This window comes from Camelina sativa, chromosome 17 (assembly GCF_000633955.1).
Source record: "Camelina sativa cultivar DH55 chromosome 17, Cs, whole genome shotgun sequence".
NCBI classification, from domain to species: Eukaryota; Viridiplantae; Streptophyta; class Magnoliopsida; order Brassicales; family Brassicaceae; genus Camelina; species Camelina sativa.
The window spans coordinates 29,790,292-29,804,517 of NC_025701.1; the positions used below are offsets into that span (position 1 = coordinate 29,790,292).

The 14,226-nt window shown below is 37.0% G+C and overlaps 3 protein-coding genes across 4 annotated transcripts; 1 reads left to right on the forward strand and 2 right to left on the reverse strand.

Moving 5' to 3' along the window:
- LOC104758357 (formate--tetrahydrofolate ligase-like) lies at positions 7-1,122 on the forward strand. Its single transcript, XM_010481205.1, has 3 exons — positions 7-362; positions 466-612; positions 716-1,122. Exons 1-3 carry the CDS (start codon positions 18-20, stop codon positions 989-991), a joined length of 768 nt encoding a protein of 255 aa, XP_010479507.1. The 5' UTR covers positions 7-17; the 3' UTR covers positions 992-1,122.
- LOC104758358 (ubiquitin-conjugating enzyme E2 20-like) lies at positions 1,190-2,955 on the reverse strand. Its single transcript, XM_010481206.1, has 6 exons — positions 2,589-2,955; positions 2,175-2,202; positions 1,841-2,068; positions 1,693-1,756; positions 1,536-1,595; positions 1,190-1,438 (listed from the first exon to the last, which is right to left on the reverse strand). Exons 1-6 carry the CDS (start codon positions 2,702-2,704, stop codon positions 1,392-1,394), a joined length of 543 nt encoding a protein of 180 aa, XP_010479508.1. The 5' UTR covers positions 2,705-2,955; the 3' UTR covers positions 1,190-1,391.
- On the reverse strand, positions 6,058-14,218 carry LOC104758359 (vacuolar protein sorting-associated protein 53 A). Of its 2 annotated transcripts, none has more exons than XM_010481209.2 (24): positions 14,117-14,218; positions 13,837-13,937; positions 13,557-13,651; positions 13,423-13,479; positions 13,162-13,312; positions 12,789-12,859; positions 12,467-12,591; positions 11,880-12,040; positions 11,632-11,773; positions 10,880-10,943; positions 10,447-10,632; positions 10,314-10,355; positions 9,911-10,015; positions 9,769-9,828; positions 9,263-9,340; positions 8,857-8,964; positions 8,722-8,787; positions 8,092-8,169; positions 7,888-8,021; positions 7,704-7,797; positions 7,482-7,559; positions 7,118-7,180; positions 6,728-6,892; positions 6,058-6,520 (listed from the first exon to the last, which is right to left on the reverse strand). In XM_010481209.2, exons 2-24 carry the CDS (start codon positions 13,883-13,885, stop codon positions 6,218-6,220), a joined length of 2,475 nt encoding a protein of 824 aa, XP_010479511.1. In that variant the 5' UTR covers positions 13,886-13,937; positions 14,117-14,218; the 3' UTR covers positions 6,058-6,217. The 2 variants fall into 2 exon arrangements, with proteins under 2 accessions (XP_010479511.1, XP_010479509.1); XM_010481207.2 differs by having other exon boundaries at positions 14,103-14,213.

The window sequence follows — 14,226 nt, forward strand, 5'->3', positions numbered from 1 at the left end:
TTGGGACAGAGAAGTTCATGAATATTAAGTGTCGTTACAGCGGATTAACGCCTCAGTGTGCGATTGTTGTGGCAACTGTTAGGGCCTTGAAAATGCATGGTGGTGGACCTGATGTTGTTGCCGGGAGGCCTCTTGATCGTGCTTATGTAAGCGAGAATGTTTCCTTGGTTGAAGCTGGATGTGTGAATCTAGCAAAGCACATCTCAAACACAAAGGCTTATGGTGTGAATGTAGTTGTTGCTGTGAATATGTTCTCAACGGATACCGAAGCAGAGCTAAATGCAGTTAGGAAATTTTCAATGGATGCTGGTGCTTTTGATGCTGTCATTTGTTCCCACCATGCTCATGGTGGTAAAGGAGCGGTAATCTTCTCTCTTTGAATACCAGTACTTTCTGATTACATTATATGCAATTTATGTTTGCGATTCCAGCTTAAAAAATGAATTGTTCTTGGAAATGTTGTAGGTGGATCTTGGTATTGCGGTTGAAAAAGCTTGTCAAAACATTACACATCCACTTAGGTTCCTCTACCCATTGGACATTAGCATCAAAGACAAAATTGAGGCCATAGCTAAGTCATATGGAGCCAGTGGTGTTGAATACTCAGACCAGGTGATTGATTCCTAAACCGACTTCTTCAATTTTGTTGCATTGTTGCTAAAAGAAACCTCCTTTATGTAAATCCCTTATATTCTTCTGTGATATGTAAATGCAGGCAGAGAAACAGATTGAGATGTACACACAACAAGGCTTCTCGAACCTTCCCATATGCATGTCGAAAACGCAATATTCATTCTCCCATGATGCATCAAAGAAAGGAGCACCTACAGGGTTTGTGTTGCCAATAAGAGATGTTAGAGGAAGCATTGGAGCTGGTTTCATCTATCCACTGGTTGGTACAATGAGCACAATGCCTGGACTTCCCACAAGACCTTGTTTCTACGAGATTGATATTGACACCGCCACTGGAAAAGTTCGTGGCCTTTCTTAAATCTGGTGAATTTAGTCAAACCTATGTGCTTATCATTTCTCACTTCAACAATAAAAAAACTGCAGTTGTACTTCGAAATTGAGGACTCTTTTCTTCGTTTGTGAAATGAATAAAACATCTCTTCTGATTAATCTCTGGAAATCTCACTCTCCACCATTTTATAATGAATAAAAAAGTATATTATCTTTCTGATTACTCTATGAAAAACCCACTCGTCACATTCTGTCATTATTCGGCTCAAGTCAAAAAACTAAAGGTAAAGTTACAGATGAAACTGCTGATGTTCAGAAACAAAAGAATAAAGCAAAATGAATGACACAAAGTGTTTCTTCTGGAAAATCATTGTATGTGAAATCATCAAACGCAGTGGAGATTTATGAATCAGAAGAGCTAGCAGAAATCATGCACTGGGAGGCTTGTAGAGCTTCTCAACCATCTTCCTATACTCTGCACAGTGATAACAAAAGAGACATAAGAAACTCATAATGGAAGAACTTCAAAGACGTTTGATTTATAATAAGTGTTATATCATCTTTTGTTTCACCTTCTTGGTTGCTCCAGAGCTGAGCTGCTTGTGTGTTCAACGGTGAGCTGATGTTAGGTTCTGACCACCGAAAAAGATGTAAAAGAACACACTCAGATACTGGATCAGCCAACAAAAAGAGTTTACAGGAAATCAAACATTATGCCCGATAGATTACCTCCCAGAAGGCTCTGAATCGACAATAGTATTGTCCTAACATCGTAAGCAGATGACCACTTATCCTGCAAATACGAATGCGGATTAAGTTTGGCACTTCTTCTCTAATTCTGTGTAGAGCAAAGACACAAATGGAAGGTACATTTTACCTGAAGAATGTCTAAGCAGATATTGCCATAGACATCAACATTGGGGTGGAAGCAACATGTCTCGAACTTAACCTTTGGAGGTTTGAAAGGATAGTCATTGGAGAAAGAGAGGGAGAGTCTGTACTCAGTTCCTTCAAAAACTGTATCTTTGCTTCCTGTGATCGTCCCTTTCCAGCAGAATATGTTGTCTTCCTCTGGAAAAGCAGATATCCCCGGACCACCGCCCATCTGAAAACACCCCAAGTCAAGACCTTATGAGCAAATCTTAACTACAAAAACCAATTCACACTATCTGTTTATCTACAGCAAGAGAAAGAAAGATGATAAAACTCACCATCAAGCCCATCAATTCAGATTGCAGCCTGCGTTTAAGCAAAGAAACAAAAAACGGATTAAGAATCCGTGGGTATGATTAAAAACTGAATCTTTGTGACATATAAACTAAAGGGAAATGATAAGTTCTGACTGAAAGATGAATACAAAGAACATCTTAAAGGTTTAGTTCTCTCAGAGACATTCTAACAAACAGTTTGTATGCAACGATATAGTAGAAGTCTCCCACTTCATTTTTTGGGATTCAGAAGTACATTAACCACAAGAATTGGATATGGGTAATAGCCAAAATACTAACGATACCATGAAATGGATACGATAAACTAATACGAGGCAAAAGACGAAGGCGGTTAAGAAATTGAAACGGGGAATGTTGGAAACAAGATCCCAAGGCAAAAGAAGAAGAAAAAAGTACCTTCTGAGAACAGATTGGCTGTCAACAGTCTTGGTCGGAGCCGCGGGTGGTTTCGATCCATTAGAAGCCGGAGGATCCGCCGGAGTGTTTCCCTGATACCCGTTTACGGGAGCCATCACTTTCGTCTTTCTTCTTACTCGTCAAGACCGAAATCGAAAAAAATCGAATTTTTTAAAAGAGAAATCGAAACAGACAAATTGGACACTAGTAGAGACGAATCAGATTCAATATTAATCGAAAGTAGAAGAAGAAGGAGTTAAGAGGCAGAGAAAACAAAGATCCTTCTTCTTCCTTCCGATTTGTAAGAGAGATGAGATGAGAGGGTTTGGTTATAAAACGACGTCTGGGTGAGAACAAAACGGCGTCGCTTTGCGCTTTAAATGGAAAAAAAGATTTGTTTTTGACCGTTGGATAAGCAAACAAGCGGCGCTTAAGCTTTTGAAATTGGTTTATCCAACGGCTAGTTTACTTTTTTTTTTTTGTTTCCTTTTGTTTCTTAATTCAGAATCTGAAAGAAAAAAAAACAATTAATTTTTGTTGATAAATGCAATGCATAGTTGTCAAAAAAAAAAAAAAAATGCAATGCATATTCCACATAAGGATATTAAATTCAGTTAGATACATTGTATTCTAATATATTGTTTAAAGAAATAAATATTGTATTCAAATATAGTTTTATGTGTATTCTAATATATTGTTTAAAGAAAATAAATATTGTATTCAAATATAGTTTGTGAAACAAATATGAAAAGAGTAAGAGCTATTAGTACATAAACTAAATCAAGAATTCACACAGGGATTTTCTCAAAACAACTTTTTGATTAATAGAAAATATGTTTACAACTCTTTCTTTTAAAAATATTTTCTATTCTCTCAATCTCGAGTTCTGGGATCACAAACTTGGTCAAGAATCTCTCTCAAAACTCCACAGCCCTCTTTCAATCTCTAAGCTATATTTTTCTTAAGCTTAAAATACAATTGCTAAGAATTTTCAAACTCTAAATCTCTACCTTTACCCTGAGGCCAAGGTATCCTATTTATATTAAACAGGTGTGCCATATAACAGGTTTTTTCCCTATTCTAATACTAACAATAATTGACAATTTTCTTGTTCTTTGAGGAAAAGAAAGTTGTCTATCTTCTCTAAGTTTCCCTTTTCCCTTTGTAAAGACACACTTCAAGCTTCTAGACTTTTCTCCAAGCTTCCTGCTCTTGTAATCTTCCTTATCGATTCGTACATTAACCACCATGACTTATTTCCATATTTCGACTCTTCATTGTTTGTCTGTATTACTTCTTGTCCTACTTGTACCTAGTACAACGACTATATCATATGTTTGCATCTTCAATCTCCCCCATTTTAACCTTGTGTCTCTCAAACACATGTTTGTAGAATTTTTCAAGCAAAAAGATCCATACAGTCATAACAACCATTTAAACAAATGTTCAAGCTTTCATAAACACAAGATTTTCATCAAACAAGAACATCCAATGAAGCCGCTTAAGGTTTTCCATGTTGAAAATAAACAACAGACTTGTATTTTGAAACACCCAACTCTCCCAAAATCCTACAATCGAAACTTGCAATGAAAAACTCCAACTCCCCCAAAATCCTACAACTGAATGAAAAACTCCCCCAGAAACTCAAACCATCTCCCCCAGGTTGAGAACACATATGTTAAAAACAGAGCTTAAAGCATCATTTTTGACAAGGGATGATTTTGAGTCAGCCGATGAACAACATTTGTGAGAGTCTGAAGAGCCTGTGCAGTGTCCACAAGAGCCTCGTAAGTGGCTGCTGGGTTCTCTTGTCCAATTTGTGGAATCCCAATGCCCCCAAGCTGTAAAACCTTAACACCTTGATGATCTAACTCATCCTGAGATATACTCATTGGTTCTGAAATAGTATTTTTGGCAGGCTTGGAATGCTTCTTTTTGAACCACACATCGTAAGCTTCACCAATTTGTTTATCCTTTTTATAGCATACTGGAGGGATATATTTTACTTCCTTGAAGATTCTGATTTTACTTTGATGCTCAAGAAGACCAAAGATAATTCGAGGAAACACTATACATTGTGACTCATTTTTCTGAAACGAACAAAGCTCCATCACTTGCTCAAACACCAACTTACCAACGTCAATCTGAATACCATGGAACATTATAAACCAACCGAGCTCTTTTTTCAGAGATATGACTCTGATTAATAGCAGAAACCAGTTAAAAGCAGCAATACGAAGAGCTCCAACACTTGCAGACAAATTTTTGGTATTAAGCTTTCCCCAAAAAAACTTATTTTCTTCACTCAAGGTATCAACAATCTTCTCTAGAATGACAATATCAGCATCGGCATCAGCTTTGACCTCATCGTTTGTTAAAGGAGCGAATTTCAGATAACAGTTGATAGCTGAAGGAGAAAAATTGTACATATGTTCTCTGACAAACACCTTGACTCCCTTATAAGTTTTCTTACTTGGTAAATGTGCACAAAATTAACACACAATCTCCTTCACATAACTTGCTAAGCCTGAGACAGTTGCTTTTGAGTTACAATTTTTAATCAACGCCAAATAACCCCATTCATCTTCTTTGTCAAAATCAACCTGAAATGACCCAACCAATTTTTTTACACAATATTAAACTAGTGATCCCATATTCACTAACATCCTAACCCCAATAAAACACAACAACGGAAATAATTCATCATTTATTCAACAACATCAATCCAGCAATTAACCAATAACTGTAATCCAATAGTAAATTATCCAACAATTCCAAATAACCAGCATTAACCAAAGAACCAGCAATCCTAGCAACATTCTAAAGACTCAACTCTAGCAACCTAATAGGAAACAGACAACAACCACTTGAGCCACTAGAACATCCTCCTCTTTATTACCTTGATTCCATAATCACACTTTGCCTTTACATGCATCACAAACAACAATTAAGACGAATGAGTATTATCACAAATACTCAATAAGGCAATCCTCCCATCTATTGGGCTATACACACAAGCAATTGAGAATTCAGTTTCCAACACACAACAAACAAACATAATCAAACTATGAAAACCAAGTATCAGCCGCCTGCTGAAAGTCAATGTCGATCAATTTATTTTGAAAAAGTACACTATTTAATACTAAAAAAATATAAGAGGCTCAATATAATTATCTCTCATTGGAGATGCTCTAATACCCTCAAACGGTGGAGTGACTAAAATAAACTGATTTTGTGGAGTGTTATTTAATGATGATCTCAAAAAGCGGTATCATGAGTTGCTTTTATAATCTGATTACAAACTGGTGTGCCAATTTTGCAATCACTAGCCGACACATCTGCAGAACATGCTTTCATGTTTTAGTCTCTAGACGACACATGTGCAATGTTATTTGATTTCTGGTACTCAGCTGACTATTAATCCTGTGGTGGTTGATGAACTAATTCAAACAAGTCGGAGCCAAAATAATAAACAAGAGGCAAAAGATGAATGCGAAATTTGTGTACATGGATATATTGTGGATTTAAATGTTCGATTTGTCAGACTCATAATGGTCTGATAAGTTGTTCTGAGTACAAGAACCAAAAATGAAAAAAAACCAAAAAACAAAGGGTCGAAAAGAACTAAATCATGCGTTAAAGAGTCTCCTCAGAGGTCCATCTTTGCGGTCTTTGGCAGCTTCAGTAAGAGCGATGAACTTCTTGAAGCCAGTGCTTGCAGCTCCTCTGCCAAGTGCAGCTGCTCTAGTTAACACATCCTCACTATTTGCTATGAACCCAGCGGCTGTAGCCGGATTAGTGATTGCCAGTGGGGGTGCAGGTGGGCTTGGCATAGGTTGTGGCATTGCCGCTGTAACTGACGGCTGTGTGAATCCTGGGCCATGCTTGTTGAAATCATCAAGTATACTCTGCTGATCAGCTTTTTTCAGACCCTGCACCAAACACCAGAACAAGTTTCAGCGTATTTTTAAGGCCCCTATAGTGTGATATAGAGAGAAAGAACTAATGCTGTTGGGAGAGAACAATACTTAGCCCCACGATATAAACAGTCGCTCTAGAATACTGTTGCGAAACCAGACTCGGGTCTCACGCCAGTTCGTTTTAGAATGAGGAAATGGGTTAAGACATGTCAAAATTACCTTAAGTTCCAAGATGCGTTGAAACTCCATGGGTGTTCCTTCCGGAAACAGTGCACGATAAGTGTCTGCCACTGAATCTATTGGGGATAGTATGACCTTAAGGAGTGCTTCAGCTCTGCTCATTTCACGGCTCACAAATTTGGAATAGCTGGCTGCAGTTGAAGTCTGCAATGATATTATTAAAAGATATGTCAAAACTTAAAAAAGTAACCCGTTTCGGATTTACAGACTAAAGTGCTATATGCGTTTTCTCTGATACCGGATATATGACCGAAACAAGAATATCCAAAGGGTTTAGGCATCAGGTATTCTACTTTTGCGCAGAAGATACCCAGTAATAAGTCACACTGAGATAACATCAATGACATAAATTGGTAGTGAGGAGCTAACCTGTCTGGCAAGGGAAGGAATCTCTAGCAGAATCGTCTTCACGGCTTGCGTATCTAGTAACATCTGTGAAACCAAAAGCCAAATAATTCATATTCAAACTCTAAAACAAACTAAAAACCAAGGGCTCAGAAACATAACATCGCATGAATACTAGTACAAGTTCAGAAATTACTAAACATCGACAAAAGAAAAAAGTGTGAACGATAAGGCAATATAACCAGACTATGTTTGGCTCTAGTCATTGGATACTCATAAACTAGGTAAATTTATTTTTTTCACACTGACATCATTCTAGTTGACTGTTAGAGAAATCACAACAGAGATAATCAGAGGTATCCGAGAAACGTAGACCATGCAAGCTAACCTGTTGAGCTCCCGTTTCGGATAGTTGCTTGCATCTGAAAATATTAGCATAGAACCGTGGTCCTAGGGATGATGCCAGCTGCACAAAGTTATACAGGGTAGCATGAAAATTTTGTAAGGACCTGCTCAAGGTTTGACCCCATTTCATGCGGGTCAAATTTGCACAAGACCACAACCATCAGATCATGAAGGCACTCAAATCGTACACACTCTTTATAATTACCTTGTCGAGGAAAAACTGGAAGTAAACTGGTGTTAGAAGTTTCCCGAGGACAGGAATGCTGCTGCTAAGGATTGTATTTATTCCATTCACGTACCTATATGAAGATGCAAATGCATGTTGTTAACGCTTGGTCATATGGGCATCAAAAACAATATAAGCTTTTAACACCCCAGTTAGATCTTACAAAGACTGGTCACCCACGCTCTCGAGTGTGCTCCACAGAACACGTGTCATCGCTGCCATTTCTGTGTCAAATTTAGTCTCAAGTCCAAGGACCAGTGTTACCAATGCTTTAGTTATGACAGCTGAAAATTCATCCTACACAGCAGCACAGCTTAAGTACAATCCTAAATAGGGAAAACTATTAAGTCCTTCATGTGATCAATACCTGGACCTCTGACATGTCTACACCATCAGCATAATGTGGGTCAATAATTTCTGCGACGTTTTCTGCCAGTTCACCAGACTGCAATACAAATAGCAAATATTCCTTGTGAAGTACCGCATTGCTGTTCACTTAATCAAAACTTTAAGATAGAATCCTACAAACACCGACACACATCTTGTATCCCGGAACAACATAACAGCTTGCATTAAATTGTTTAATACTGAAGCAACAGATACTATATTTGAAAAACTACCACATGTGTGACACAAATATATAAGAAAAATTGCAAAAACCTTTCACAACTACGCTGGAATTGGTAAAACCAAGAAATTTGGAGGTGTAAGATATGAAGTTCATTGCTTAAAATGCTTTGGAGGAAGATCACATCACAAACTCATTGAGAATATAACTAGACCCATGGAAGTTTCTTGGAACTTGATGCAAAGATTAACAATGTCAAAACTGGTTTTTCTATGACTATCCTCAAAAGAAGATTAGGACCATATGATACAACCCCATTGACCCGTCGCAACAGGATACACACAGGTATCAACATATATATGCTGCATGCTGAGGGTGCCAAATGTGAGAAAGGCAAGAAAACAGAATAATAGGGAAGAACAAGCTTACTGTTTTGTGGCAATACTCAGCAGAATTAACTATGTAGCATATCACCTTTTCATCTCTCTCCGAGACCTGCACAGAGGAAATAAATAGGTAAAACTACATCAAAAAGCACACATAGGAAACAGGAAGAAGGCCCACCTTTATCTGTCCATCCATGCCTGTGGCTGCGGCAACGATACCAGTGCCTCCTTTTGGGAGCTTACCAAATAGCTTTGTAGCATAGGCCTTCAGAACTCGTTGAAAGACCTGTAGAGAGGAGACCATTTCAAAAAAATAAACTCAAATCTCCAACCACCTTATCTAAGACCGTGAAGTAGAACATTTAAATTGGCCTGCAAACATCATTAAAGACAGCATGTGTATGCCCAACCCTTGTGGGAACCTAGGTGGCTAGAAAAGCTGAGTCAACTAAAAAGGTTTCTCGAAATAAAATTCTAAAACCCCCAAACAAAGCTGGTTCTTAGACTAAGACATTGCTCGACTTCACAGTACAATTCTATAATATATATATTGAAAGCCCATATCAAGCATATGAAAAATGTACCTTGAATAAACTGAATAAAGTCTGGTTCGTACTGAGAGTATTACAACGTTTCAAGCTCTTCTTTATATTGGAAAATAGCTGCAAACAAGGCATTTCAAATGATTACCAACGATAAGCTATAACGTGACAGATATAGCTTGTATATGAATGTTATTAAGTTCTCACTAGTTTTTTAGTAACATTGATAGTTCACTATGCACGGACAATACTTTTCGAAATTCATCTTGAGTATAATATCCGGTCTAACACGAATACTTTTTCTACTACTACAACATACAACACGGAGATAATCCAAATTTCTATCCAGCTCAGTGGGTATGACCAAGTTATAGGTTCAATGTATCAAGTAGAGAGTTATTATACACACCTATATAAAGAAGCCAATTACCCCTGCCAATTAATACCTAGTGGATGTCTTAATCATTCAATCCACTGAATAAGGATGTAAATATCTGTAAACGTTAAAACTATTTACCCTTCTACAAGAAACTTTCCTAGGTACTCACCTGTGTGCTGCTAGATAAAACATTATTTTGACTTCCATCCTCAATATCCCATGTTTCCTCCTGACAGAACGAATACAAAACTAAGATAACTTCACAAACCTTGGAACAAAATAATTTCGTGAAGAGAAAAATATTTTATTACCTGAACAATTTTCTCCAGGTCATCCATAAGTGTCTTCTCTTCCAACTCAATATATGGAGTTAAATGAGGTTCAAAGCAGGAAGAGATCATTCCACGGAAGTTAAACTGCGAATTCAAGTAACTAGTGAGTAAATAAACACTGCAAATGATAGAATTGCACAAGTAGATTACATATCATTTCAGTTTCCAGGTATGTAAGGTCAAGTGGGATGATGAAAGTCTAAGAATCTCAGTAGACCCTTAAATGGGGATGCCATGCAAGATATTAATACTATCTTTTAGAAATGTAATATTGTGCCTATAAACTGTTAAGAGTGAAGCAACTACCACTTTCTCTCTAAGGGATTTCAGAATTACTATAGATAAGACATCAACCAACAAAATCAGGAGGTAGGGAATATACCCCAGCGCCAGTAACAGATAAGTCTTTGTTTCCGGTCTTTTCCTGTTGAAAACATTATCACAATAAAAGTGTAAGCGTTAATATACAATTACTAGAGTGTGTTCCATAATATAGAATAAGAAAAAGAATATACATTCTCCTCGGATTCTTGATTAGCAGCAAACTTCTTTTCATATTTCTTGCGGATTTTGGATATATTCTGACTATTATCTTCCCATGTACCAATTTCTTCAATGTCATCTTCAATATCTTTAGTAGGAACACCACCACCAAATTTCTTTTCAAGTTCTTTTTCGAACTCTACTGTCCTTTGTAGTGCCTAACAATTCAAAGACATCAAACTTTAATAGAGGCCTGAAACATTCCACAAGATATTCAACATAACAGGATTTTATGATAGTGAAAAGGAGGAACAGGGTAAGATAATTCATAATCATTTTATATGTCCTTCAGAGGAATATCTAAAATTGAAATAACGCCCCTATGTCCATCTGATCAATGTAATGAAATATGTATGTAAGCAAAGCTTGCATATGCAATGATTGATCTAAGAGAGTATGCCCGACCAGAAGCAATATCGCTACAACCGGCTTCTCTTTCATATTGACCAGAATATATTCTACTTGCTTCCTGAAAAATTGATGGGAAAAAAGGACAGTTAGGTGAGAAGGTTGCATATTATTGTTAAATTAAGATTAACACAGTTACCACTGCGACTTAATCTTTCATAGCAAAGTGACTACAAACCAACCAAAAATACAAACTAAAAAAAGGGTGTCCTCTTACCTTGACACAGAAATTAAAAATGAACAACAAAGATACGGCACTAATAAAACTAACCTTTACTTACTAAAATATTTACTCATCTAAGATTTTTTCCCTTACATCAAAATGAAACAAATTTCATTTAACTTTCTTGTTTGATTCAACAAAAACCATGCTTTTAAAAAGTAGATATTATATACCATGCATTTATTTTGATCTCCAAAAATATGACCCATTCCCAAAAATTTACTGTTTATAAAAGCTTTTAAAAGTTTGTTCTTTTAAAATATTCACTATTAACAAAAATTTTAAGTTTTTGCACATCAAAATTTTTCTTCCTTCACAAATTTTATACTATTGACGCGCCAGGTAGGAGTGTTATGTAGCCATGTCCTAACAATAAAAGTGTGGGACAATTATCTAGTTATCAAGTTCAGAAGAGTAGGGGTGTTATGTAGCCCAGTCCCGAAGTTTTTGAGGACTCTAAGAAGAAAAGATAGGAAAAAATGAACTGGGAAGGAAAAAATGTTCATCGCAACTCTAGAGGTAGTACCTTGTTTGTTTGCAGAACTGGATGCATAATCTATAAGGCACATGCCAAGAAGCAGGAAAAATCTTCCAAATTTCTTCATTTGTTCGGATTCGACGCTTAATCCAAGCATATCTCCGCTCTGTTTTATCCAACTTTGCCAATTCTGCAAACAAATAAACCTCTTAGAAGTTAAATAAATAAAGACAAAATAAACATGCACTTTCAGAGTTTCAGTGCCAGTAATATGTAGAGAATTAAGTACAACATACCAGCTCCTTCAAAAATTTGTTCATATGAGGTGAGCTCCCTGCTGCAAAAGTTGTTTACCAACTCTTCCCTCACAGATGGCTCCAGAGCATCAACAACCAAGCAAGAATCAGATAGCTGCTGTAGCAAATTTGTGTCCTCTGTCTCTTTCCCAGTGCCTAAACTGAGATGACAACAGTAGATATTTTTGGTAAATGTAGGTTTTCGGCATCTAACAGATAAGATGGGGAGGGACTGTGGAAGATGCCAAAAGTGAAAATAAATGCTAGATAAGCATCTCAAAACAAATTTTGGTTTTCCCGAGAAGATGAAGCAGCAAATAAGCTTAATCAGTATGCAGGCACTATATTAGCAACAGAGTAGCCAACAAGCATAAACCACAATTTTGACACTAAAAGGGCAAAATTCATCACCTGATACACCTAAATTCTATAGGGAAAAAAAATCCATTCGAGCTGTAATCTTACTGAGAATGACGTTAAAGGAATTAAGCAAGAGCATCAATCACTAGCATTACAGCGGACCTCTTTTGGCTGGCCACAGACTTATTTTTGTATGTAAAATATGATCAAATCACTAAAGGCATTACCTGGAAAAATCAGAAAATACATGGGACTTCAGGATTTGTTTTATATTATTAAGCTTTTCTCTGAGCTCCGTGATTTTAGGAACATCCCTGTATGCTTCGAAGTGATTATTTAACTGGTTTACGGCCTAAAATATATTATAGAATTAGAATCTTAAGAATATAATCAGAAAATACAAAGAATCGTCTTCTATTACATCCAACTAGGTAGCCTAACGCTAAATAATGACAAAGGAGCTCCGACGGTGAACATAAAGCCAAAGCAAATGAACTACAACCTAACTGAACCAAGAAAAGCAAAAGATTGTCGAATTGCAAAAAGTACCTCCAGCTGTGCAGCTGCCTCTTTGTATTGTCTTTTTGACGCCATCACCTGAAGCTGTTCCACAGCAGAAACTGCCATAGCATGGTAGCAAATTTCATTAATGAGCTAATGAATAGTGTGCACTTGATCAACTTAAGCTACGCACATGGCATATCTTGGTTTACCATATAAAGATGACATAAATCCTCAAAATAGGATATCCAGCAACATCATGTCACTTATCTGATGTTGCCTACCTTGGAACCCCTAATTATATGAGCCCTGTTTTGATTATATTCACTACACTTGGGCTATTGTTCTGATTTCAGGATACCATGACCAGATATGGTAAAAAGAATGAACAAATTAACAGAGTAAATGATTGCTAACTAACCTAACATTGTAAGGCGATGAAGAGCAGTGATTGTGGTGGTTATGTTCTTCTTTGCAAAATCTAACTTCTTAATGTCACGGCATATTTCTTGAACCATTGCTTCACTTTGCTCAGCTTTGGATTTTATCTCTTGTATCTTATGAGAGAGTTCCTGTATGAAATCGAAAATAAGATCAAACTTCTCTTACGAATGAACTGAAAGGGAACTGATATATAGATAGAACGAAAAAAACACTTCATATCGATCTATGAGAAACAAACCTCCACAGCACGTGTAGCATCAGCAAGATCCTCTTTAGCTTTAGTTCCCGAGTTACTCTAAGGTACAATTACCAGTCCGAAGAATAAGATTGAGCATAACTATTGCGTAAACGTAGAAAAAAGTAAAAGCTCACCTGTTGACGAACAGCAGAGAGTATGCTAGCATCAACCCGACGAATCTCACCCTGAATCTTTTGCATAAGTGGCTCAACGCCAGATAGTGATGCCTCTGTAAAGGAAACACACACATTTGAAACTCATGGTAAAAGCAGTCACATTACATATGCAGAAAACTAATCAGCAGTTGAACTACAAGGTCATGATTACAGAAGCAAGAAAAATTCAACAGTTCATCATAATACTTGGGATTTAATCCCTCTGATACTGTTTTCATGAAGAAAATTACAAAATCACCTGTTGGGAACATCTGGTTGATATACTCTAAAGCACTCGATTTATCCATGGCTTGTAAATTTTGTGTGAGAGAAAACCAAAATCACTCGAAATGTGAAGATCTGCAAAACAGATGATCAGCGACACTTTTATCAACACGAATGTGAAGAACAATTAAGCTGTTTATCTATCTGTCACAGCGATCGATTGCGACGCAACTATTAGATCAATTCGGGAACAATTAGGGATTACCGATGGTCTAAAGAGTGAAAACTGAAGAAGCTTACGAGTTTGGGATTACCGGTGGCGATGACTGCCGGCGACTGAGATTGGATCGGTCCTTCGTGTGTGGCCAACGGACCCAAACACTCAGTTGGTTCAATTAGATCTCTCTCTTACTCTTTGCTCTCA

Excerpts from the sequence above, each read along its gene's own strand:
- LOC104758358 (XM_010481206.1), bottom strand. The coding sequence starts at position 2,704 with ATGGCTCCCGTAAACGGGTATCAGGGAAACACTCCGGCGGATCCTCCG. Across the intron at positions 2,203-2,588 it reads AGCCAATCTGTTCTCAGAAG|GCTGCAATCTGAATTGATGG; the intron begins GTACTTTTTTCT and ends GCTTAAACGCAG. Across the intron at positions 2,069-2,174 it reads CTGAATTGATGGGCTTGATG|ATGGGCGGTGGTCCGGGGAT; the intron begins GTGAGTTTTATC and ends GGGTGTTTTCAG.
- LOC104758359 (XM_010481209.2), bottom strand. The coding sequence starts at position 13,885 with ATGGATAAATCGAGTGCTTTAGAGTATATCAACCAGATGTTCCCAACA. Across the intron at positions 11,774-11,879 it reads ACAAATTTTTGAAGGAGCTG|AATTGGCAAAGTTGGATAAA; the intron begins GTATGTTGTACT and ends ATTTGTTTGCAG. Across the intron at positions 10,356-10,446 it reads ATCAAGAATCCGAGGAGAAT|GAAAAGACCGGAAACAAAGA; the intron begins GTATATTCTTTT and ends TGTTTTCAACAG.
- LOC104758357 (XM_010481205.1), top strand. The coding sequence starts at position 18 with ATGAATATTAAGTGTCGTTACAGCGGATTAACGCCTCAGTGTGCGATT. Across the intron at positions 363-465 it reads CTCATGGTGGTAAAGGAGCG|GTGGATCTTGGTATTGCGGT; the intron begins GTAATCTTCTCT and ends GAAATGTTGTAG. Across the intron at positions 613-715 it reads GTGTTGAATACTCAGACCAG|GCAGAGAAACAGATTGAGAT; the intron begins GTGATTGATTCC and ends ATGTAAATGCAG.